We start from the raw sequence: 26,367 nt of genomic DNA, 5'->3' as shown, positions 1-26,367 counted from the left end.
CCATTTTCTTTGTTAAAATAAGTGTTAAATAGCTCCATATTCCGACAGCAAACATTGCTGTAGACTGAAGTGTTTGACCAGTAACAGTGGTCTCCCCGTCTCTCCAGCTCTTTAGTAAATCAGAGCAGATCAACGCCAGTCCTGGGCGTTTACCCGGGGCTGTGTCACTCCGGGGCTTGTCAGTCGTGGGGTGCAGTCGTCAGGACACAAGGAAGCTGGGGGGGGGCAGAAGTGAAAGTGGTTTTGGAGATGTGCTCTATAGAGGCCTCTCAACATGTGAGTCCAATTTGTGTATGATTGGATGCTGCCTTCATGATTTATGGTGTTTGTTGAGAGAAAGTCTCAGCCTACACATTGTTTAAGGCAAATGGTATATGGAGGATCAAAAACCTGTTTGACGGCCATTGTCACTTGACTCATGAGACCATTTGTGCCTAAATTGTTGGAAAAAAGCATGTTTTGGCAGTGACATTTGTACTTTTGTAGCATTTGTGGCGGCCCCTATGGGTGTTAAGTGAAATCGCTTTTGGCTCTGTGTTGAATAGAGGCCCCTCAATGTGTGATTCAAAACGGGCCCCTCCTGCAAAGTAAAATATCAGGAGAGAGAACTCATACAGGATAAACAAGTGAAAACACACACACACACACACACACACACACACACACACACACACACACACACACACACACACACACACACACACACACACACACACACACACACACACACACACACACACACACACACACACACACACACACACACACACACACACACACACACAATCTATTTAAAAACTTTTATAGCAATATAGTTATTATTGTACTGTATATAAGGTGGTTTGTCACATGTTCCAGTTCCTGAATTAGCATGGTTTTGTTCTGGCCCGCCATCTGAAGGCTTAAAAAAGAACTGTCCCAAGGCCAAACTTACTGACCCCTGATCTTGGATAAAATTAGTATCCTGACCTGAAAAAGATTTTAGTTTTTTTGGAGCTGGAGAGATCGGGAGATCCCTGTTACTGAACAAACACTCTATAGCAGTGATTACTACCTCCTATATTAATGTTCAGTTATCTACTATTACCGTAACTACTTTTAAACTACAACTCTTTTTTTTTACACTTGCACCACCTTTAATTTAGTTGCAGCTCACAATTGATAAAGTTTTTGGTAAAAATCATGTAGGTTTTGTTTTGATTAGCCGTTAAAAACATTTTGGATTAAATAATTGGTTTTGGGAGGATTTGTTTGGAAGAGAAGGTAATGCTGAATAAGATATAAGTCAATATCATACCTTTGTTAAACTAATGACGATAAATCTTTTATGTATACCCAGTAGATAACAAGCAAGACTGCCCATGGTGTGTAATGTATGGCATACATTCAGAGGTGTAAATACAGACATCAGCCTAAAGAGCCTTGTTAAATGAGAGTCAGAACGTGACTTATTTCAATTGCTGTTTGATTTTATTGATGCAGTGTTCAGAGTAAACATCACAAGGTAACAAATAACCAGTGTGTATAGACGTAGTTGTCAGGGTTGAACATTGGACCTCCTTTCTGTTGTCCCTTGGATAAACACTTTGCAGTCTTTGAAAAGTTTCAATAGAGAGGAGAATAAAAGGAAAAAGACAAGTGGTCCATTCACAATTAGTCATTGATTTCACAAGTTTCTGTGTCATCAACAGCAGTTTGTGAGATTGATTGCCGAGAATTGGTCCTGAGACCGTGCAACCAACACAAATCCCCTCATTTGTAGACAAAGAGCGCTTGGAGGCAAAGCTTATCAATGTGCTTGCATTAAGTTGTTTCTCTCACTGGATAAAAAGGCAACAAACAAGGATATAATGAATGCGATAGTGGAAGGTTTTGCATTATTCCTGGGGTTTCTGGGCTGGTGTATGGTTGGTGTCGCCCTTCCAAATCGATATTGGAAAGTATCCTCAGTGGATGGGAACGTTATCACCACCTCAACCATCTATGAAAACCTATGGATGTCCTGCGCAACTGACTCCACTGGGGTTCACAATTGCCGTGACTTTCCATCTTTGCTTGCCCTTAATGGTATGTGGCTGACAACAGGAATAACTGTTTTGTTTTTTATAACTTGGCTAATGATGAGGTTTAAATCCAATCCAGTCACTCAGGTGCTCACTAAGGACTTTGTGCACCAAGAGATAACTTTTTCATTACTCTTACAGTTACTAGATGAAATGACCATACACCTTGATGTATAGTCAGCTTTCTTTAAGTTACTGTAACAGCTGTATCAAAACTTCTATGTATGCCATTTGTCAAGACATTTATGTTTAGAGACGATAAAGATTGTCATTGTTTTCAAGAACAAGTAGACTTATAGCTCATATTTGATGCTTTAAGTTAACTAATCAAATTCCGCTGAATCTGCCAGCTACTTCGATAACGGAGAAAAGTGTCCTTTTGTCTCTCAGTTGCCAATGAACTTGGTTTACCTGTAAGCCACCTTATCAGCTTTCTACTGTCCTGGCTATAATCTCAAGTGAATTTGGGCAATACAAGATATGAAGATGGGTATTATAAAATACTATTAGATAAGATAAGCATTACCACCACACCTAAACTCTGCTAAATCTACACATCATAAAACTATAAAACACTTTGAAGAGATTGTCATGTAAAAACAGATGTGGCATTCCAAGTTGTATTGTTTTGGGGATATTGATGCCTTGAACTCATTGTACCAGAGTCTAATTGGCATTTTTTGATATTCAAGTTACTGCCACTTATGGGGGAAGGAACGATTAAAGCAATATGACTATAGTACAACTGCAGGACATTTTAAAGTACTGTTTGGAATAATGTTATATCTGGTCTGGTCTATATTGAGGTATGGGTGCACTGGACACAAAAAAAAAAAAAAGTACGGTAATTGGAGTTGGCTAATGCCCACGCCATGCAGTGGACGAATTAAGCCTAATTTATAACGTGTCAATCAGAGAAGATAATTGATTTTCAACTGAAGACCAGTTTGACTCATGCAGTAACTTGTAGCCTGTAACAGAAAATGTAACATTGGGATATCTGAATTATTTAGCTGGGAGAGATCAACCTGACAGACCTGAAGGGTATATGGCTGTCAAGTCAATGTAGCTGAAATGCTGCTGATGGTATTGTGTCACACATTTTCCTAAAATAATAATGTGCACAAGGCTATAGAGTTAAAGTTCAAAAACGGGATTAGCAGATCGACCAAAAGACAACACATCTTTTATTTTTGTTGAGAGACACAGTGTTGCGGATTTACAATGAAGTGCCATTTCAGTTGACAATCTGTTATTTTCGCCATGCAACGCAGCCGTGTGACTGTGTAGATTAGCTTTAAATGATGATCAAATGATGTGCTCTTTATTGGGCCTTATTTGCCCACACATATTGACAGAGGGCTATATAAGGCACAACAGTTCCCATTAGTAATAAGTTAGTTATTAATACTATTATTAGTAATTAATATTGTTTGGGCAATTCACTTAAACTGTGCAAAAGCTGTGTGACAGAATTCGACTTTCTCACACCAAGCTTCTTGTCATCCATCCTTGAATTTTCTGTCAATAGAAACTAACAGCCTAGTTCTGAAGGATCATTATTGCAAATCCTGTCCATATCGCTAATCCACTTTTAAACTTCTTCAGAGCTTGCGGTTGATACTAGGAAATGCAAGCAAGGATAACAACTCTTGTGGGAGGGGTAGAGGCATGCCCTCTTGGTCACTTTCAAAAAAATGCTTCTCCCTTACAGGGACTGTACACAACACGTAGTTACTGTAGGCTAGATATGTTTATAAAAATAGTTGTCCACTTCTGGTTTAAACTTCAGATTTTTTGGTGTACATTTTTAAGTGCTCAAACTAAACATAAAAAGCGCTAATTTGATCATGATGGCCTTCACATTGACTGTAGGGATCTGTAGATTAGAATATAAACATTCTTTCACCCACATGGGTAGAATGATGTTTATATTTCATCTGTTTTAAACTCTAATGAGTACAATATACAGTACTAGAAGGGGGATGAAACCCTAAACTGATTTAATAGTTTGTTTTCCAGTTCAGGTTTAAAACTACAGCAGGGTCAAAATATGACAGACAGCATAAGACTTATCTTATAGTGCACTGTGAGGCAACACAGCTGCAATTAATCAAATTAACAATGGGTGTGTTCGAGGCGTGTCAATGTGCAATGCATGCACTGACACACCTGTTGAGGCCCCATGGCTCTGTGCAGACCTGAATCTAACACACCCATTATTAATTTTATTAGCTACAGTTGTGTTGCTTACTAGCCTGCTGTTTTTAATCTACTGTAGTCTTTACTTGAGCTGGAAAACAAACTAAATCAGTCTAGGTTTTTATGTCCCTTAAAGTCATTATCTCTGATTATATTTTCAAATGTGTGAGTGAGTGAGTGAGTTTTTTGTTAATCCCACAAACCGCTGGACCGATCAGTATCAAACTTTTCATGCAGGCAGCCAGTAGGCTAAGGAAGCCCATTTTTTCAAATTGCCCACATGGTGCTGATATACAGTACCAGTCCACTTTATGTTTTGGCCTTGAACCGTAGGTTATCCAATAAAAATGTTTCCCTGGATTCCTAGAAACATGCTACTCCCCATATAGGTCACAGCCATTTCCAACATCTATACACTTTTTGCTAGTAGTCATAGAAATGCTATTTCATCCCCACAGCTTCCTCGAGTATTGAAAGCTGCAACCCATGACTTCCACAGCCCTGGGTAGGCCACCCAGCCTGGCAGAGATATGCGGGCCCCAGAGAACCCCTTTCTAGATACAATTGTATCACACTTGTGCAACTCAATGAATAATTAAGCAAAATCAAATGATGAACTGAGACTGTTGTCATAACTTATCCAAGACTGTTCAAACATGTGCTCTAGACTTTACCACTCATGTAGAAAAAGGGGTATTCCACTGTTAAATTCTCATGTACATAAAAACTATAACACAAAAAAGGCAGGAGAATCTGATCAGATAAGAGTATGGATCCAATAAAACATTTTTGATTAAAATACTGGAGCTTGCTGGCCTTTTCCTCATGTTGCAAATTGTAAGAGATATTTAAATAGATATTAAACTATTCCATAAATCTATATCCCTTTTGTCATGGCTGGCTCTTGCCACGACAAATAATAGGGGAGGGAGACCAATGGAAAGTGTAACAAAGATATTTATTAATAAACTAACATAAGCAACTGAGAGATAACTGAACGTACAGGGACATCATAACAATAAAGGATCCAATGAGGTGTGGAGTCAGTAAATCAGTGGTGTAAGTGTGGATGAGTGGAACATGGTGTAGTGCAGGGTGTATGGATGGATGGAAATAATAATCAAATAGACCAAAACAGAAGCATGGGGAGCAGCTGAAGAGGACGGCAGTCCTCTCTCCTATGGATCTCAACTCAGACTGCTCATGGGCTGGATTTTATACACTCCTGGAGGCACCGGGCCCAGGTGCTCTCCAATGAGCCATTAGTATATAGACTGCCCCACCCTGTTCACCTAGAAGGAACAGCATGAGCAGAGCACACTCCCATAACTCCATATAAGGGAGTGGGGCATCACTCAAATCAAAAATTATTTGCTATCGCTGTCTTGAGTTATTTGTCTCACTATTCTTAAGTTTAGAACATTCATTGTATTAATTTTATTCATTCATGTTTCCTGCTCCCAGGGTATATACAGGCTTCCCGTGCGCTGATGATTGCAGCGATAGTGTTTGGAACGTTTGGGCTTGCAGCTACTCTTGTAGGAATGCAGTGTTCCAAAATAGGAGGGGAGAACTACAGCATGAAGCAGAGGGTGGCTGGAATTGGAGGAGTTTTCTTCGTTCTACAGGGTAAATGCATATTGATACATAATAAAGTGGTCATGTAATCCTCAGTCAGGATCAGGAATCAATTCTAAAGTACAATTGAAACTTGGAATGAATAGGATAAACGGCACTGAATTGAGTCACATGTGTAGATCCTTTTGCGATAATATAAGTATGTGTATTTAAAATAAGTAATATTGCTCCAAAAAAGCAGAGCATTTCCAAGGCAATGGCTATTGTTTGCAACAGGGTCATTTAAGCAGTCAAACAGAATGAAAACAATCTATACCAGTTTTTCTCAAAGTGGGGACCGGAAACCAGCAAAATGAGTTTAATTAAACTATTAGAATTTAGAGAATGAATAAGAACAACTATTCAGATCATAGGTTTAATGAATTAAATCCTATTCAAAAATCTTCAAAAATGGCAGATTTACAAGTACAGGGCTTGCAGATTTTTTTTAAAGATGTGCTCTTTTAATAAGCTAAAACTGACTATCACAGGTTTTAATCCTAGTAGCCTAATGTCTTGTAATTGATTAACTCTTAGAAAGATATTTTTTCCCATTCTTCAAGCTGAAAAACTAAATGTATAGGCTCCAATAATGGGAAATACTGGGTAGCATATATGCTGTGTGTGTGTGTGTGTGTGTGTGTGTGTGTGTGTGTGTGTGTGTGTGTGTGTGTGTGTGTATATATACACACACACACACAGTATGTATAATTCATTTATTTTATGCTGCAGGACTGTGCACAATGATTGCTGTGTCTTGGTATGCAGCCAACGTAACACAGGAGTTCTTTGATGAATTCTATCCAGGGACAAAGTAAGTCAAGTCAAACTGAACCAGCTTTTCTTCAACAGTGATGAATTAAATCATGTTCATAGAATGTGCAGTATGTTGATTGCATATCCTTCCAATTATATTGTAGGTATGAGATTGGCGAGGGCCTGTATATAGGCTGGGCTTCAGCTACGCTTGCACTTTGTGGAGGTTCATGCCTGATGTGTAGTTGTAAACTGGGCACATCTACTGAGAAAATGTGAGTATCCATTCTACTTGGTTTACTCCAAATCAGACAGTGTCATGGGTATTGGCCATATTCACCTCCAGGCCTGCGCGACTATCAATTATTTTCTTAACGATTATTCTATCGATTACTTTTTCGATTAATAGAATAATCTTAAAGTGAGTACTTTTTAAAGTTTAATATTTTGTATACATCAATGAATTAATGCAAAAGATTCTAATTGTTTTTTCTAATCGACTAGTCCGATTAACCACTTGAGCCCTATTTTATACTTCGTTCCACAACAGAGTTGTTGTGTAAGAAAAGCTGATCTACAAGCTCACATTGTGTGATGCAAAACATTCTGAGAATGTATACTGCCATTTTCTGCATTTTTGAATTTCTTTTTTTTTTTACGAAAAAAAATCAATTCAATCATTTTCACATTATATATAATATATATTTTTGGGCGGTGAAACCGCCCCTATATGTGAGGTTTGGATATTTGCTCACCAAATCCTGCGCTGTGATTGGCCACAAATGTACCCCCCTAAACCTGCACCGTGATTGGCCAATCACAGTCTATTCAGGACTGTGATTGGCTAGGGAAACATGACACATGTGCATAGCCCTATATAAGAAACCATAACTTTAAAAAAAACATAAATTTGTTTTTTTAAAGTTATGGTTTCTTCCATCACTTCTTCCATCACTTCTTCCATCACTGTGATGACCACTGTGACCACACCGCCCACTTCACACTGGGTGTGATTTTTTTATAATCTATTGGGTCAATTTGTTTGAGTAACTGTTGTACCTCTTCTACCCCCCTCTGAATGGTACAATTTCTCTGCTTTAGACCATATCCTTACCAACCACCTACAAGAGGAACGGTGCACTCTGCTGTGCCAACAACTCAGTCTGTCCCATGGTCTGTCCCCAGCCACTATGGAAGGAATGCCTATGTCTAAATGGGGTATGCAGGGTGGTGTCTATGGTTTGGGTTAAGATTTGGTAATTTTGTAAGAGAACATTTACATGGAGTTCAGGAATTATTTGTTCCTGCACGTGGGGGGGGGGGGGGGGGGGCTAATTTACCTCAATAGAAACATTGTGAACGAGAAAATAAATTAAAACAAAATTGGGGGCAAAATGCATTTATAAAATAAAACATCTTTGTATTATTATATTTGGTTCTTTTGATGGTATGACTAAAACCTGGAGCCTACTTTAGTCATTAAGTCATATCATATCAGGCACTAGAAAACACCACTTCACTACTCCAAAATACGCAAGGCTTAACAACTTAAGAACTGCAACTGTAAAACTGCAAAGACTGACTGTACCTTACTAGATAGAGAGAAATGTTTTACACATGATTTAATAATAATTGATGGTAAAGAAATGACAATTATAATTCCCTGGAATGTAGCCTACTGCACAGTATCTGGTGGATTTCTGAAATTGTGTCTCTCATAATAATCAAATACATTATATCATGGAATTAGAAACAAAATATGATTATCTATAATACAACTGGGTTGAAGGCAACACACATTTCAGATAGGTCATATGTATTCTTTTGTATTATCATGCATTTTATACTATATTTGTGTTTGATCTGAATAGTTTGTTTTTACTTTTTTTTAATGACTAGAATTCAGTGTATACAGCACATTATTGATTTATTAACAAAATAATTGAGAAACAATGTGAACACTTCATAAAAAATCTTAATCAATGCTGTAAAATTAAATTATAACAGTGACTACATACAACAAATGTTTATGTTGAAAGAAAATACTGCTTTTTTAAATCATGTATTTCAGCTACTTCTTTCAAGGATCTATTGAAAATTTCTAGCTAATCACTGACAAACATTTTATTCTATTCTATTCCATATTAGTCAGCTTAACTTTGATTGCAATCCATTTATTTATATTTATTACGATGACTGTTTGAAAAGATACGTCATTATATCACCTGTGTTGCATGTTTTTAAATAAAATATTTGTCACTTATGATTTTGGTGCTTGTCTATTTCCAGACTACTCACAGATTTACATAAATTAATGTATGTGCAAGTCACCAGCATGTAATGTACACAAATCTAACAGAAAAACAAATCATCTGTTTCACAGCACATCAATGTACAGAGTCAGAGCACTACCTCACATTGTAACTGCTAGATGTAAACTTTGACTGTCAATACCATCAAGGTAACCAGTGTCACAGATGTTACAACTTGTTTAAATAGGTTTGTGTCAATAAGTGACACTTCAAACACTGACGGAACTAAAGGATCTGTGTGCACCATGTTATAGACTATTACTTGATGCACAGGCCCTTTGGTTCCTCCGACTGTTTGAATGAAATTAGAAAATGCCTTCCTTGAATGAGTTACAAAATCAGGATAACTAATTAGTAGGCTGTTCAATCAACATGACCACAGATCACAAGAGCTTGGTCTGGCACCAATGAAATGGTTGATTACGCCTAATGTATACTTTTTCGCAAAATGTTTTCATGTAAATATGTGATTTACAAGTGACAAATGCAATGCATCGACACAGGGCTTTAGTGTATATGGTAGATTGGACATGTAAGATAAAAGCAGCAAACCGTCTAATCTTTTGGAGCTTCATTTGCTAATTTGTCCAGAGCATCTCCGTCAAAACGAAGGTAGTGCCAACCTTCACTGGCAGTCAGGTCCTGAGCTCCTTTTGCAACATAGAAGTCTAAAGATGGAGTGTTCCAATCTAAAACTGACAATTGTAGCCTCACACACCGTTTCTCTTTCCCCACCTAAGCAAAGAAAATGGCATATAATACATTAACATTGCTGTCAGGCAGAAACCTTGCAACTTCATATTTCAACGTATGTCTTTTGTAAATTAATGCGCTACTTCGTTATATACAGTGTCTTGCAAAGTAACAAAAATCGATGATCTACAAGCTCACAATGTGTTGTGATGCAACACATTGTGAGCTTGTGATTTGAAAATAATAATTAAGCTAAGGTGGTTAGGTCTGTCAATGGGTTTTATAAATAATTTAGCCAATGACAATTATTAACAAGTGTGTGACTCACCTGTGCTACTTTGCTCATTAAACCCTTGCCAATGCCTTTACCTGTTACAGAAAAGGTGTACAAAAACTGAGCATTAAGTTGAAATGACTTATAATTGGTGACATGTTATTTACAACAGGGGCCAACATGTAATCTAGATTCAATATATTCTTTTCAACAATAGAATGTGAAGTAGACTGTTAATCACAAAACTACGATGAGAAGACTCCTAAAATAACTTTTTACCTCGGAATTCAGGCATCACATAGAGGTCTTCCATGTACACCGACGGTCCCTTCCATGTACTGTAAGTGTAAAAGTAAAGGGCATATCCGACGATTGTGTGTCCTATATGTCATAAAGAGACAATCAAATGTCAGCAGGGATTAAGGCAAATTTGTGGTTGATAAGAATCAGATAACATATTTGACAGACTGATATTGGGGTTGACTTTACTTTAAGGTGTATAAGGGCAAGATGTGGCCTGCCAGCTGCCACTTCCTCGTCACTGAACTAAAAGGTTTGTCCCACTGAAACTTGCAAACATCTCCATGTACTGATAAAAGGGGTAGACTTTAACTCTGATAAAAAATATATTTGGTCCAGATTACAGAATCACATTTTACCTTCTTTGGACTTGAGGTCCTCAGTTACTTCGGCGACAAGGCATTCAAAGAAGGGATTTGGGCCAAACCCATCACGCTCCAATTCTACGGTATAGCAAAAGGACAATCACATTAGTTTCCTCTTTAAAAACTCCTACATGATTCCCACAGAACTTAGCCCACACAAACAGCCGATAATACCTTTAACCAATGATAAATAGTCAAATCAAAATACCCCAGTTACCAAATTCCAAAGTTCTGTAGCCAGAACAGTGAAATAAATAAATAAGTGGTAAATGGTGCATGTATAAAGTGCCTTTAAACAAATCGTGTTATAATGTCCATTATACTGGATGAGGTGGCAGGCCTTTTGCAGTGGTGCCAGGAAAACTGCCTCTTCCCAAACATCAGAAAGACCAAGGAGATGATCATGGACTTCTGTAAGCAGAGGCAGAGGTCTTACACACCCCTCCTGTTCAACGGGGAACCAGTGGAGAGGGTGGGCAGTTCCAAGAACCTTGGGGTGCACAGCACAAGAACCTGTCTTGGAGAATGCACACAGAGGCTGTGGCAATGAAAGCGACGCAGCACCTGTACCACCTCAAGCAGATATAATTCAAGGTGCCAGAGAAGATCCTGAAGTCTTTCTACTCTGCTAGAACCCAGATCATCCTCTCAGGGATATACCGTATTGTATATTGTATGGAAAGAGCTCTTCCTAGGTCCGTTGGTGAGGTCTGCCGAGTGCACCACAGGGAGCTCTCTCCCTGTCTGCACTACACAACAGGTGCTTGAGTTGGGCAAAAATAATTATGAAGGACAAACATCATCCAAGTAACAGACTGTTTATGATACCAACAGCTGAAATAAACAAATACATGCAAAGACTGCCTAAGTATAAGGTTGCTAATCAAGCTAAAAAATCACTACAAATGTACACACAATAGTTCATTCAAAATGACATGTTCATACAGTAGCATTGTTAACGTTTGCTTGAATTTGATCAGACATTTACAGACACACAATCACGCATTGGAAGACACAAAGATAATGTACTGTCCACAACTAACTTTTCCTTCAAAAGTCTTTGTTAAACTTCTTTGAAGGATGAAAAGCAGTGTGTCCTCCAACTTGGACCACATTTAATGTCTAGTGTGTGCATACATAACACACATCACACAAGGGGCTGCAGTGGCTCAAGAGGTAGAGCGGCCACATCCAAGAAGATCAGTTCATTCTAATCATTCTTTATTTCCTTTATTTTATCATTCCAAGAGTACACAAAATAATCTATACCTAATAATATATACATAAGGACATCCTGCAGAATACATATACAAACTGTTATACATGTTAGGCTTGATATGCTTAAATTGTATCCGTTTACCGATTCACTCATCTGCATATATTGTAGGTACCTGTATAGTGATGCCATGGTCATTGCTTTATCAGGACACTGTATGCCCAATGATACGAGATGCATCTGTTGTTCAAGTACAACTCATCTAAATTGTAAAACATAATGTTTTAAACAGATAAAAGGTTAAGCATGTTACGCTTAAAATATATGTTAACACAAACCGTGCACAGAAACATGCATCAAAATGGTATCACTGTCTGGTGTGGTGAGAACCCATTAATGGGTGTTTTAATACAGAAGGACAGGTGAACAAAAACACCTCGGACAGACTAAAACATGTGACACTAGACATTAGGACTCAAGAAGGCCTGACAGGGGAACAAGACTGATATACACATGAGGGGTGATTACAAATGAGAAATGAGAAAACAGAATCATAGACCCAAGAAAACTATACCAGGTAACATAATACATAGAAATACAAGACCTAGACACTACAATCAATGACACAAAAGATTGCCATGAAACATGGCCTTTCCTCTATAGTGCCACCCTTAGGCCAAAGTTTTTAATTGCATAAACGTTATCTAAAAGTCTAATGGGTAGTTGACCTTGTAAATAAATGAGTGACAAGTTAACATACAGCAAAATATTGAATAACTGATAGGCCCATTTTATTGAAGCTTGCTGAACAACGGGTTAAATTCGTTCTACTGCTGTGCCACCAAAATGTGAAATGCCCTACCAACAGTCATACCTACTCTCCTACAAACCCGCTCTAAAAGAGCACTTACAGATGGCTGCAATTCAGACTGGCTCCTGTAAAAAGTCCACCCGAAATGCCCCCCCCCCCAACTGTTTACTGTAGGCTACATGTTTTTCTTTTTGATTACACGTTTATATGTGTGTGTTTTTTTTGCATAGTATTGTATATTATTGTCTGTCATTAAATGCATTATGAATTGAATGAACAGGACCCCAATGGAAACAAGCCATAGTGATTTCTTGAGTTTAATCATTTTAGCATACCTTTTGTATAGAATTGTACTCTCTGTGCTTTTTTTGCAAACTGTTAAAAGTATTCAATCAATCAAAGGCAAGGCATGCAAATCATAAATCATTATACCACCGGCGTGAGGAGTTCAGTCAGATTCGATTTCCCCATTGTTTCCACTACGACGACTCTTTAAGTCCTATTAAAAGTGGAGGATCTGTTTGTGGTCGGAAAATAGACAAGATTACCTTTATAAGATATCTTCACTTGTTCGGGCATTTTCTCATAAACAGCCAACTCCTGCAACAAATATTATACATTTTAAAAGTCGAACGAAACAAGTGAACATGCTGTATACCGTATGGTTTAGGTAGGCTGGCCTTACCATTATCATCCTTTCGATATGCTTGCTGTCATCTTTTGTTGCAGCACGTACTCTGAAATTCATATTTAGTCTCTACAAATATATATACTTTTTTCCCCACAATATCGCCAGTCGTCGTGCAGCGTGATAGTTGCACAGAGCTAATATGAACACAACAGTGTTGCCAGATTGTGCGAGAGAAATAAGTAACCAAATCTATGAAAACAAGCCCAAAAGAAGCGACCACTCTAAAAACCATTAGCTATTTGGAAATAGCCAATCTACAAGCTCGTTGTGAGAATGTAGATCTGCTATTTTCAAGGAAATATCTTGGAGCAAAGTGAAAATCCACAAAATCTTGTATGGGGGTCTCTGGCACAAAATGTTTTCAGAAGGTTTGGTCTGTATACATTGATTTGGGGGTAATAATGACATTGATTGACATAAGAATGTTTGAGAACCACAGCCCAAATAAGCAACTACATTTCAGAAGCCCAAAAAACGCAACTACCAATATTTACAAGCAACTTTACAGAGAAATAAGCCCAAAGTCGCTTATAATAAGCGGACATGGCAACGCTGAAACCACTAGTTGATTACCTTAACTTCCGGTGCAATTTTTCAAAATATAGGTCCTCATGGCAAATTATAATAAAGCGTTCAGCTCAGCCATATGGTTCAGCCCACTAGTTTTGCTTCCTCTATAGTTTACTTTTTCTTTTCTCTTTTAAAAGAAGCCACATTGCTCGAATTAAACACAATTTCTGATAAACAATTACATACGGTTATAATGCCCAATTAACATAAAAGCGTATGCTCACACAGAGATCCTTACAAAATCTGATTTATTTTGGAGTAAAAAAAAAAAGAAAACAAAATCTGTTAGAATATCACTTGAACCATTACAAATGCCACAGATTAACCTCCCCAGTTTTCATTAGGCATGAACATATATACAATATCTGGTAACATCCATGCTTTCTCAGTCATATGGTGTTTGCTTTCAGAAAGTTTATGTGAGCGGCTCCAGTAAGGTAAAATTCTCTGTAGCGTCCCATCTGGACACTGGGCTGTCTCAATGTGGGGACTGGGTGCTGGCTCCAGGAGATTCTGAGCGCTCCATCTTCATGCCTGCTTCTAATGAAGATATGGAGGTGGGAAGCATGGAGCTCTTACTCTCCAAGGATGAGGAGGCGGAAGAGGGCAGAGACACCACTATGTACTTCTGGAGAGGCCGGGACCCCGTTAAACCAGGCCCCCCTCCCTCCAGCTTTACCAGTGGTTGCAAGGTGGAAGTGGCACTTTGAACAGTGCTTGTGATTGGGGAGGCTGACTTGGAAGAGCTGAGGGTGATAACCTGAGAAAAAACAAAAAAAGATATTAAGCCATGTTCTAAGACTAGAGTCAGGTTTATTTAAGCTTCTTTCTTTTTTTTGCTGATTTTATAAAAGTCCTCTCCTTATGTAACCTTGTGTATAATTGGTTTCATAGGATGACACTGTTATTAAACTTTAGTTATGACGACTTACAGGTCAGTCTGACTGGGGTGTCCGTGACATCATGTACTGGATGGATTGGACTAAAACTACCGCATCCAGTGGGTTAATGTGATATTTGTAACGAGAGTAATACACATTACATAATGTACCACATAATACATCCTTAATGGTGTCAAGTCTCTAGCTGCAGCATGTCAAATGTCTAGCATGTCAAGGAGGAGGACCATCATAATCATAAATCTGTGTAATTTTTTCAGCCGAAACAGGACCAAATAATTCATTATTTTAACTGCCATTTTCAAATAGTTTGTCCCACAATTTTTGCCATCTCCATTATACCCAGTGGTGGTAACCATTTCCTTGAGCATGGCTGTAACTCAAAGTACCTGCTGAGTTGAGGAAGCTCCTGCACTTGTTGCCATGACGATGTATTTTGTTGCCGGGGGAGAAGGCTGAGATGGTGTCCCTGGGCGAGGGGACATGAGGGTGAGGGAGGTGGGAACTTTAATGATGCTGGGTGTGCGAGGCCCTGAAGATCCACTCAACCCACTCTGTGAGACTGTGAGAGTGGGACGAGGCTGAAAAAAACAGACAAGTTTTACCTGGTGGCTGAGTTCACGTGAACAGCAGTTTAGTGTGCCATTAATGAGCTAACTGGATGGATATCCAGACCAGAGAGTTATGTTTACAATGAGTTATTCCCACACTGTGACAATGTAACAAATTATTTTCTTTCCTGAAGCTTTGAGGGATTCAGGTACCTGTGTGATTGTTAAGGTGGTTCTATTGACTTGGTGAGCTTGTAATGCGGCTTGGGTCCTGGCCTTCACCACGTGGGAACAAAGCATGGGTCCTAGGTAGCCGTAGTCGACCCGGTACTGCTCCACAATATCCGGTAAAGGTCGGGTCTTGGCAATAACACTGGCACAATGTTTCTTGAGGGGAAAGAAAACAAAGTTTTTGTTTTAGAATATGGAATATAAGAGGTTTAGAGGTTCTATCTTTAAAGTCATGAAACTTTTAGTTTTACCAATAAGAGGCTTTGAACGTGGTCGGCTCCTATCTTATCAATATTAGACACCACTGGTCCCTCCATCACTGCTTTGATGCGAGCACCCTCTATAGTAAGCCGGGGAAGAATCAATGCCTTAATCACCTACAGAAGATGAAGCCAGATGTTAGTGACAACACAAGAAAAAACAAATAGAAGAAAAAAAAACTCTCAATAAGAATCACGCTCACATCATATCCAAGTTCAGAAAGTCCTGCTATGCAGCCGTAACGCGTTGTCCACTGGGTTTTTTCATCCAACCAACTCTGAGGGTGAACAGCAACAGGTAGTTAGAGAACAGTAGAACGGGTGATAAGACATCCATCTCTACCAATGTCCACTTCTCTTTCCTTTCTTTTTTATTTTGTATTTACAAATAATCAGTCCATATAATAGCAAAGCCATTTTACCCACTTGTCCTTCAATGATGCCCCAAATACAAGCTTGTTTGTAAAAACTATTATAACTATAGTATGCTTAGTCTGTACCGAGACATGTAGAGAAAAATCAAAACACACACCTTAGTAAAGGTCTTGGTAATGCGCGACTGGATGTTGTTGGTCGTGGTACTGAAGGTTTTACAACTTTGGGCCATGAGGCGAGCAGCAAAGTCCCTTAGTGCCCAGTGATTGTCAACATCAGGCCTCAAACACAGCTGCTTACTCACAATACACGTCACCACAGCTGGAATCAGCTCATGTAACTACACAAGAGTCATAGAGGGGGAGGAAAAAACACAATATTGTTGAATTTCTTTTTGTTTTCCCCAGTGTAAAACAGTCCTGAATTTTGTGTCGTGTCAAATGCTTACATATTTCTCCAGGTACAGTGTGGGGTTGTCCATTAGAGCTTTGACCATTCTCATTAGGTAAATGAGCAGAGCCAGATTGTTTTGCACCACGTTTACACGCACCTTAGGAAAGAGCATTAAGTTAGTACCTTCAAGAGTGAGACGCCTGGGGTACTGTTATCAATGTGTCAGTGAAGTCAAACTGTTACACAGATATTGAAGGGATTGGAATAGATGCTCACCCCCTCAGAGATGAAGGTGCTGAATCGTGGTAGCATCTGATACAGCCCAGGGTCTGTGGCGATACTCTGCAAAGCCTCCTGAGCAAGACGAAAGAAAACACACGATTTACTCTTTTGACATAATGTGTAATAATTCAAAGTAAGCTTTGGAGGGGGCAATATGAACTTTTTTCAGGATTGGCCAAGGCAATTTGTAACTGTACACAACTGCTTGACAAACCAATGTGATAACAGTAATATACAGTATATATATATATATATATATATATATATATATATATATATATATATATATATATGTTTTATGCTGCAATCATACTAGCAGCGACAAATCGACGGGCTACACGTCACTTTCAATGTAAGCAAGGGACATGAAGATACAAATTGAGGCCTGAAACTGTAGACGAGCTACAAAAGCTATGTAAAAAAGGTGAGCTGGCTTCAATTCTTTTCAGTGCTCCAGTGATGCAGTGACGCATCAACGTTTTTTTGTTTGTTGTATTATATTTTATTTCCACTCCTCTTCTTTCTCCACGCAATTCCTGCTTATAATAGGGAAGAACAAATCCTTGCCCTGAGCCACTTCCCTGTTCTTTTTAACCCAAGCCTTTATATATTTCTTTATATTTTTCTCGCTCTTCATTCCCAGACAGATGCATGCTTGATGAAGTCAACATGATGAGCAACACACTCGTTGTTGACATCTTGCCGACAGCATAGCAGACCACATTTTAGACGCTGCGAGTGTGAACACAGAATAAGGCTTAATTTATACTTGATAAAGAAAAACATGGTTTTGTCAAGTGACAAGCTATAATTAAGCCTTATGGATCCTATAATGTATTTTGGAGGCACAACTTACAGCCCTTTTGGCTTCACATGAGCCAACACAGGCCTCTGTGATTTCCTTGTAGTAGAGCTGCTGTTCCACGGAAAGTTCATGAGTGCTGCGTGGCTTCATCCTCATCTTGTCTTTTCCTGAAAGATAAGAGATTAATAGGATTTGGAAATGACTCTTGTGGTCGATTGCGATGTACTGTGCCATAAAATATAAGATGCTTACCTTTGCCTTCTGCAGAGGTTGCCCCCTGTCCCTTGTTTTGAATGCCTCCTTCCTCATCCTGACCTGGCTTGGCAACTTTCAGGGGTTCTGTAGACTCAGCCTTTTGCTGCTCTTTTGGTGCTACAAATAAAGTAATTGAGAGTATTTATATTTGATCTTTTTCTCCATTTAATAGAAGCATGTTTGATTTTGCATTAACATTTTACTGTGCTTTTCCTGAGAAGCAGGATGAGCTCTCACCTGGAGGTGGATTTTCTGGTATAGCAGGCTGCACACCCTCAATACTTAACCAATGTGCTGCAGATTAAAACAAAAAAATAGATGAAGCAGAATAAGGATGGAATATAACTGATGACATGCAATGTTATTTATTGTATTACCTTTAAGAGAAACGTCTAGTGGAACTCTGGGGAGGGGCGTGTTGATGATGTCACTCAGGTCCACTTCCTTTTCCTCATAGAAATGAAGCTCCCTTCCACCACCACTTGCAAAGCGAAAGGGAATGAACTCCTGGGCCTGGAACCCATAAAGGGGCTATAGAAATAGTTAAGAGTTAATAGAATACATCACTTATTTGGGAACTGGACATAAGCCTAATTTAATTATTTAATAAACATGGACAAAAGCCTTACTTAATTATTTAATGAACAAAGGCCAGGACAGCACTTCCAATAAAAGTATCTTAATATTGCACTATTGGGAGTGCTGTCCTGGCCTTTGTTTATTGTGCATTATTGGAGGATTCAGCACCTAGTTTATAACTTATTATATGGAGTACGGCCCCTTTCTTTTCACATTATTTTCAATAAATGACATCCATGAAGTACAAACAATCGCAGTTAGCACGAATCAAACGTCTTTAGGAGTTCAATTTGCAAAGGCACTCACCTCCACATTTCTCAGCTTGAGAGCATTGTCGATGTCATTGGTTGTCAATTTACGTCTCTTACCATGGTGCATAAACTTCAGAGCATCCTGTAGACAGGGAGAAAATAAAGAGAAATTTTTCAAGAGATGGGATTCAACAAATGCACTCTAAAATTCACAAACATTACCTCCCAGAATCCACTGACCCTTACCTGAAATATTTCCTTTATTCTGAAGCTGGCCTCTTCACTTAGGGCTGCACAGCTTTCCTCCTGCATCTGCCCCACTCCTACAGACTCAGCAATTGCCTTCATGGATTCTGTAGGCAGGACTACAGAGCACTTATTCTGCCGCCGCTCCTCTGCCATGGCTGTTGAAACACACAACCCAATGAACACTGAAGGCCAGATCCCTCCCAAATTACAATCACATACACATAATACTTGCAGTTAGGCTACTTTTTAGAATTTAGACCTTATTAGAAACACTGTGCTTAAGCCCATTTAACTTTGGTGAGAAGTTGAACATACATTTGGTCACAATTAATTTAAACTAGATTCCTGGCTACCTGTCAGTCAAGTCCAGCTCAGTAGCAACTCAACAATAAATTTCTGAACTACTCTTCCCCTATGAGCCACCTGTAGCACAGCTTGAGGTCCTAAGACAAAGCACAAGTTATGAAGGTAAAAGCTCATCGTTTACCATTAGAGAATAGATGCTATACTCTGGAATGCCCTTCCTGTCCGAAGAGAACAGGGTTGCTACATGCCTCTTTTTAGTCCCCTGTTCCCCTAAACTGTATTTTTGTATTTACATTTTGATCTGTATTGTAACTATCTATCTAAGTAAGTAATCATCTCTGTAATTATACATTTTTACCATCTATTTTTATTGATTGATTGATTATTTAGAAAGACATGGAAACCGTACATGGAAGTACAATTCACAATACAAGGTCCTCTAAACTGGATCGCTCATAAAAGCACTTGGCTTTTTTTAAATGAGATCCCCGTGCACTCAAATCATGATGACATTTAAGAAGACATACAAATATACACTACTAAGCAGAACGTCATACAATCATCTTACTTACAGGTTACTAAACTGACGCGATTATGTTATTGTCTAGATTACCTTTTCCTGTTTTTAATATTTGTTTTTATTTTTATTAGTGAAGCACTGCATTGAGTGGCACTATATTAAACTTACTGTTATGATAACACAGTCATCACAGACGATCTGTGTAAACAGCAGTCTCATTCAATGCGATCATAGCGGTGCATACATGTTTGTGTTCAGAACCACACTCATCAGTTATATCATATTATAGCTAAGCCTGTCACAATTATTACATAATTGTCTAATCGCAATTATTTGATATAATCACAATTATTTTTGCATAATCGCGTCACTTCGTGGCGGTAAGCTTGTAGATCAGCTATTTCCGTTATTTTAAAAACAAATTAAAAGTATGATATTATCAAATGTCAGTCAATTCTTTGTAAATTCAAATTATTTGTCATATCTTCCCTATTTGATTACGAAGCCTAAAAGCCAAACAGAATTTTATTTTTTATTCATATGCTCCAGTTTTCAACGACAGAAACACAATTTTAAATCGTTAATCGCAATTATGTGTATGACAACTAATCGTCAACTTGAATGCTGTAATCGTGACAGCCCTGGTTATAGGATTGTTATTCAACGCATACTACTTTTCACCAGTGTAGCTGTAGCCACTTAGCATGGTTGTGAACTACATTAGCTTGCAAAGCTAATAACTTAGCCCATGTTATTGTTCTTACCTGTGTGCAAATTGATCTACCGCTATAATCTGTCCACTTTTTCGCAGGAAATTATATACTAAAAGCATCCACTGTTGGGATTATTTGTTCGAGCTAATAGATCGAGGTAGATGTCCATTTGTTGATTTATTTATTCCATCAATCGCAGCTCCGACCTCTTTTTTTGAAATATCGCCATTTTGATTCACGGCACGCTAGGCTACGTAACGCGAGAGCGTCGTTTAAGGTCCTGACAGATAAAAGGTACAAGTAAAATAACTACTCTACTACTACCAGTGGTGGGAAAAAGTACTCAATTTTTTTTCTTAAGTAATTAGTACTGCAATGTAGAAGTACTCGTTGTTACAAGTAAAAGTCCGGAATTCAAAATTGACTTGAGTAAACGTACAAAAGTATTGGCATCAAAATGTGCTTAAAGTACAAAAAGTACACACGTTTTCAAAATGTTTAAAATGTATTAAAATCTTTTGAAAATGGCAGATCTACAAGCTCACAACAGTGAGCTTGAGTAGAAATAAGAGTACTTCAATCCCCCACCCCGTTCTTCCTTGCTGTGATTTTACAGCGCGCTGTGAATGGAAGATCCTGTAGGATTGTCTTTCACATTGTTTGTTTGTTTTATCAATAATTAAAAACACATAAAGTGACAATGACAATTTTTTTTTTACAGAGTTAGGGTTAGGATAATAGATTTATGCAGAAGCACATTTATTATCATATGAAAGCGACATCAATCGGATTTACATTTTATGTTTTTGCCCCGGTGAAAAAAAAGTGTTCTTCTCATTTTATAAGCAACACTAATTTGCATGTATACTCCTTAATCGGACATATTTATAATAACATATGTTGTTGTTATAGTTCAAATAACTACTTTCGCAATAGTATTCTACAATTCTATGGCGGAACTATCTTTGTGTTTTAGTTCCACGGCGGTGCCATATCAATGTAACAACAAAGGGAAACGACTGACCAGGGTTGCCATGTCCGCGTATTACAAGCGTCTTTGGGCCTGTTTTTCTGTAAAGTTGCTTGTAAATATCTGTAGTTGCGGGTTGCAGTTTTTTGCGCTTGTTTCTTAAAGAGTAAAGTTGCTTATTTTGGGGTTGTTTAAACCAGTGGTTCTCAAACATTTTCATGTCAAACACCCGAATTAATATGTATGTGTCTGTGCACCACCATCTGAAAATATTTGATGCCAGGGACCCCCATACAACATTTGTGTGAATTGTGTCATTAAAATGTTTCAAAAATATTCAATTTTTTTCACAAGATTGAAGAATGTATCGGCGACATGTGGCCGCTTCTTTTGGGCTTGTTTTCATAGACCTGGTTGCTTATTTCTCTCACTAAACCTGGCAACACTGAGACTGACCCCCATGCTACATAAGTTATAACTGCAAGGGCGACCTTTATTCTTCCTTCATCAACTATGTATAGAAGGTTGTTTTATTCGGTTTATAGAGCGCGAAATCGTGCAGTTGAGGCATGTGTGTCACCAACGAAATGCGACGTACCTGCACTGACCGTTTTCAGGTAAGATGCATGAATGTTGGCTAGCATTGAATGTAATAACATGCAGGTTCTCATTCAGCAGCTGAGCGCACCACACATGAAATGAAATCGTTCCTTTTAGAGACATTGATACATGAATTCCTTATTTATACGTTTCCCCGGTACCGGTAGGACGTGGATCACACTTGTGCTTGTGTCTTTTGTGTGTGTGACGTTAGATCCTTCCACTGCGTTCATTGATTCTTCAATATGCCTTTGAACTTGAAGAGACCATGCCACAGTCATTTGGATCTGTGTTAACATGCTTAACTCATTCAGTGCCAATGAAATAGAACAATCATTGCAAACTGTGCCAGCAATTTTTCAATTTTCTTATACCTTTTTCACAGAATATTTATCTCCAGTATAATCGATCCCCTGATGGGTGCTAATCACTGAGGGTTGCACTGTGTGGTTTCACAAATGTCAACGAGGTCATTGGACCTTGTTGACATTAATTGTCTGCCTTTTGAAAATAACATAATAACAATGTTCTCAATAAGTCAATATTAGCAAACCGTATTAACCATTAGCTCTTCTTTGTACCTTTTTTAACAGGGTTGCAAATGGAGGAGTCAAAGCCCTTAGCACGAGTCCAATCAACTACTGTGAAAAGAAAGATTCTCTCCCTCCTAAGCAAGATGGCAAGTCGTCAACGTCTATGGAAGGAAAGGTTGATAGCTCGGAAAACAAAGTCACAGAGATGTCCCAACAAGTGGCGGTGGTCGGAGTGGTTAAGTCTGAGGCAGCTAGTACCATTCAGCAGATGGGTGATATTAGCACAAAGTCAAAAGAAACTGCAAGTGAGGAAAGGCTTGAGGTTAGGCTAGAAGAGGGCAAAGAAGGGTTGGGTGTGGTGGAGGTTGGAGTGGTTCAGACAGAGGCAGATAATACCATACAACAGATGGATATTATTAGCACGCCGGAAGTAGAAAAGTCAAAAGAATCTTCAAGCGAGGAAAGGCTTGAGGTTAGGCTAGAAGAGGGCAAAGAAGGGTTGGGTGTGGTGGAGGTTGGAGTGGTTCAGGCAGAGGCAGATAATACCATACAACATGTGGATGATATTGGCACGCTGAAAGTACAAAAGTCAAAAGAATCTTCAAGTGAGGAAAGGCTTGAGGTTAGGCTAGAAGAAGACAAAGAAGGGGAGGGTATGTTGGAGGTTGGAGTGGTTCAGACAGAGGCAGATAATACCATACAACAGATGGATATTATTCGCACGCCGGAAGTAGAAAAGTCAAAAGAATCTTCAAGTGAGGAAAGGCTTGAGGTGCTAGAAGAGGGCAAAGAAGGGTTGGGTGTGGTGGAGGTTGGTGTGATTCAGGCAGAGGCAGATAATACCATACAACATGTGGATGATATTGGCACTCCGGAAGTACAAAAGTCAATAGAATCTTCAAGTGAGGAAAGGCTTGAGGTTATTGAGGTTAGGCTAGAAGAAGTCAAAGAAGGGGAGGTTATGATGGAGGTTGGAGTGGTTCAGGCAGAGGCAGATAATACCATACAACATGTGGATGATATTGGCACTCCGGAAGTACAAAAGTCAAAAGAATCTTCAAGTGAGGAAAGGCTTGAGGTTATTGAGGTTAGGCTAGAAGAAGACAAAGAAGGGGAGGTTATGATGGAGGTTGGAGTGGTTCAGGCAGAGGCAGATAATACCATACAACAGATGGATGATATTGGCATGCCAGAAGTACAAAAGTCAAAAGAATCTACAAGTGAGGAAAGGCTTGAGGTTAGGCTAGCAGAAGACAAAGAAGGGGAGGGTATGGTAGAGCTAAAGAATGCAGAACGCACAGAGTGTGAGACAAGCAGTGACTCACCAAAGAGCAGCAAGGCGAGTCTGCTGGATCTCCTGGGGGCCATGAAGGTGGATGTCACCAGCAAGAGGAAGTTTAAAAGCATGAAAGTCCTTCAAAGTTCCACACCCACCCCCAAGCCAGCAGCTATGGAGAGCACGGAGAGTATGTTTCAGAAGGCCACAGAGGAGGCATCAGTCCAGAGGTGAGACAGTAGTTCTGTGTTAAACATACTCATTATAAACTAGTTTGGGAGGATGTTTGTGATGCCATACGTTCTTACAACGTGGAATGATAACATCTTCCATTGTGACAGTGACACGCTGAATCCTGAGCTGGTTGCTGCTGCCTCAGCCGCTGCCGCCACTCTACCGAACCAAAGCCAGGCCGAATCTGAGCTTCTCAGACAACTGAGGAAACATGAGGCAGTTGCTGATGCCCAGAAGAAAGGGGAAGTTAACAACCTAGGGTATGTATACTGTCACCTCTCTGTAGAACATGAATGTTACTATAGCTGTATTTACATTAAAGATGGTCCCAAACCCTCATATTGGCAAGGGTTTATGCCTGAATTACAATTTTCTGTGAAATGGAAAACGCAAATCCCAGTTCCTATGTCCCAAATAATGACTATCAATGTTTCTCAGTGTAATCATTGCTGACATGAAAGTGGGGAAAGGGCCAAACAGACAAAAAGCTCGGCCATCTAATCAGATCCGCTTTGATGATGATGGGCGAGGTTATGTACAGGACAGAGGGATCACAGCTGAGCTGGATGGCGTCCGGAGAAGGCAAGTATTTTTTATAATTGTGTACATGCGTGTTTGAGGTGTACAGTGGACTTGATTACTAATGCCCCTGCTTTATCGATAGGAGGACCCTGTTTTCAGGGAAAAGACTTGGCATCTTTTCCCCCACTGTAGACAAAGAAGCTGAGACCGCAGTAGGTAAGGGATGGATATACAGTACTACTGCATTTGTCTTGATTTAAGCCTATTTTACCCACTTTTACCCACATAGATGTCAAAATCTGTGACTAATGTATTTTGTCTAACCATTCAAATCTTGGCATCAAGAGATGCGTATTGAGATTGATATTTATAAGACACCAAACCAATCATTTTCTCTGTGTTGTTGCATTCATTATTCTCACCAGATCTTTACTGCCTTGTATACAAACACCTCTTCAATGATTACATTTATTTTCAATAGAATGAAGCTCAATTTATACTTCTGTTAACAGATAGTTTAGAAAAAGGATGGTTTCAATATGTTTGACTATAACGCTGTTGTCATGTTTTCAGCGAGGCCAACCCTATGGGACATTGACTTTACTAATCAGATAGTTCTGTCAACGAACCAATCACCCCGCAATGCTTTAGAAGAAATGGTTCAGTGGACCAAAGAAGGAAAACTGTGGGAGTATCCAATCAACAATGAAGCCGGTAGGTAATTGTTGCATGCTAGAATAACACACAGGGAATGGAAAGCCAAACCTTAATTTGTCTTAAGGCACTGTCTGGTATTATGCTTCCTTACAATGCTGCTGTCACTCTTCCTCAGGCCTGGAAGAGGAAATGAGTGTCCCATTCCATGAGCATATTTTCCTGGATAAACACCTGGTGGAAGGCTTTCCCCAACAAGGGCCGGTGCGTCACTTCATGGAGCTTGTGGTGGCTGGTCTGGCCAGCAATGCTCATCTGACAGTCCAACAGAAGAAGGATCACATTTCATGGTTCAGAGACTACTTTCACCAAAAAGAGGATGTCTTAAAGGAGGCTGAGGTTTACCTCAACTGACCCGGGTTATTTAAGATGATATCTCAAGGGCCAAGTGTTGGCTTTTAGACACACAAGAGCAGGGCCTGGTTTCCTGAATTTATCTTTGCACTAAGGTCATCATTGTCCACTGAGTGCAATGTAAAGGATGCTTATCACACCATGGCTCGAGATTTCTTGACATTTCCAGGAGACCCATTGGAGATGGTTATCCTGCAGTATAGTTTGGACTTTATTGTCAAAGATCATGCTATACTTTACATTTTTTTCATTTCATAGCCGCATTCTATCACTGAACAGTTTACATACTGTTTAGAGATGAGAGTGTACGGAAAGTTGGGTAAATGTAAGACCCTGTGCATTAAAGAATAGCAATGCAATTTGCCCATCCATTGTCTAAGCAGAATTTTTGAATTGCAATTGACTAACATAATAGCTCTCTATGCTATTACACTGCATCTAAAACATGCTCCAAGCAAGGCATTTTATTAGCTGTTAAAACTTAAATTGTGTTGCCATGCTGCTACTCATGTGTCCAGTCCACCTATTTGTCCATTGTTTTTGGAAAACTGAACTTCATTCCGAACAATATTTAAGATCAGTGTAAACATTTACATACATGTAGACGGAGCCGATCCCAAGTTGC

At 39.1% G+C, this 26,367-nt stretch overlaps 4 protein-coding genes across 6 annotated transcripts; 2 read left to right on the top strand and 2 right to left on the bottom strand.

Moving 5' to 3' along the window:
- Positions 1-1,850: 1,850 nt before the first annotated feature.
- Positions 1,851-8,016, top strand: LOC308089825 (claudin-15-like; the record flags this gene model as incomplete). Its single annotated transcript, XM_080434752.1, has 5 exons — positions 1,851-2,067; positions 5,730-5,894; positions 6,615-6,696; positions 6,803-6,913; positions 7,740-8,016. The coding sequence occupies 5 exons, from the start codon at positions 1,851-1,853 to the stop codon at positions 7,849-7,851; spliced, it is 687 nt and encodes a 228-aa protein (XP_080290878.1). The 3' UTR covers positions 7,852-8,016.
- sat2b (spermidine/spermine N1-acetyltransferase family member 2b) lies at positions 8,009-13,434 on the bottom strand. Its single transcript, XM_080434753.1, has 6 exons — positions 13,295-13,434; positions 13,158-13,209; positions 10,577-10,660; positions 10,197-10,298; positions 9,972-10,012; positions 8,009-9,685 (listed from the first exon to the last, which is right to left on the bottom strand). Exons 1-6 carry the CDS (start codon positions 13,355-13,357, stop codon positions 9,506-9,508), a joined length of 522 nt encoding a protein of 173 aa, XP_080290879.1. The 5' UTR covers positions 13,358-13,434; the 3' UTR covers positions 8,009-9,505.
- A 672-nt stretch (positions 13,435-14,106) lies between these two features.
- On the bottom strand, positions 14,107-20,758 carry taf6 (TAF6 RNA polymerase II, TATA box binding protein (TBP)-associated factor). The gene is made up of 15 exons (XM_080434773.1): positions 20,591-20,758; positions 18,998-19,155; positions 18,807-18,893; positions 18,299-18,452; positions 18,159-18,215; positions 17,919-18,038; positions 17,718-17,833; positions 16,856-16,933; positions 16,635-16,736; positions 16,344-16,526; positions 16,015-16,089; positions 15,803-15,928; positions 15,534-15,707; positions 15,159-15,350; positions 14,107-14,630 (listed from the first exon to the last, which is right to left on the bottom strand). The coding sequence occupies exons 2-15, from the start codon at positions 19,151-19,153 to the stop codon at positions 14,349-14,351; spliced, it is 1,902 nt and encodes a 633-aa protein (XP_080290899.1). The 5' UTR covers positions 19,154-19,155; positions 20,591-20,758; the 3' UTR covers positions 14,107-14,348.
- Positions 20,759-21,960: 1,202 nt separating this feature from the next.
- Positions 21,961-26,111, top strand: mrps31 (mitochondrial ribosomal protein S31). 3 transcript variants are annotated; one of them, XM_080434915.1, is made up of 8 exons: positions 21,961-22,126; positions 22,703-23,306; positions 23,454-24,148; positions 24,260-24,412; positions 24,591-24,734; positions 24,817-24,890; positions 25,248-25,388; positions 25,507-26,111. In XM_080434915.1, the coding sequence occupies exons 1-8, from the start codon at positions 22,023-22,025 to the stop codon at positions 25,740-25,742; spliced, it is 2,151 nt and encodes a 716-aa protein (XP_080291041.1). In that variant the 5' UTR covers positions 21,961-22,022; the 3' UTR covers positions 25,743-26,111. The 3 variants fall into 3 exon arrangements, with proteins under 3 accessions (XP_080291041.1, XP_080291042.1, XP_080291040.1); XM_080434916.1 differs by having other exon boundaries at positions 22,703-23,414; positions 23,571-24,148; XM_080434914.1 differs by having other exon boundaries at positions 22,703-24,148.
- The last annotated feature ends 256 nt before the right edge of the window (positions 26,112-26,367 follow it).

The sequence above is a fragment of the Gymnoscopelus braueri genome, assembly GCF_963280865.1.
Source record: "Gymnoscopelus braueri genome assembly, chromosome: 8".
Taxonomy (NCBI): Eukaryota; Metazoa; Chordata; class Actinopteri; order Myctophiformes; family Myctophidae; genus Gymnoscopelus; species Gymnoscopelus braueri.
This window is presented reverse-complemented; position numbering and strand designations above follow the sequence as displayed.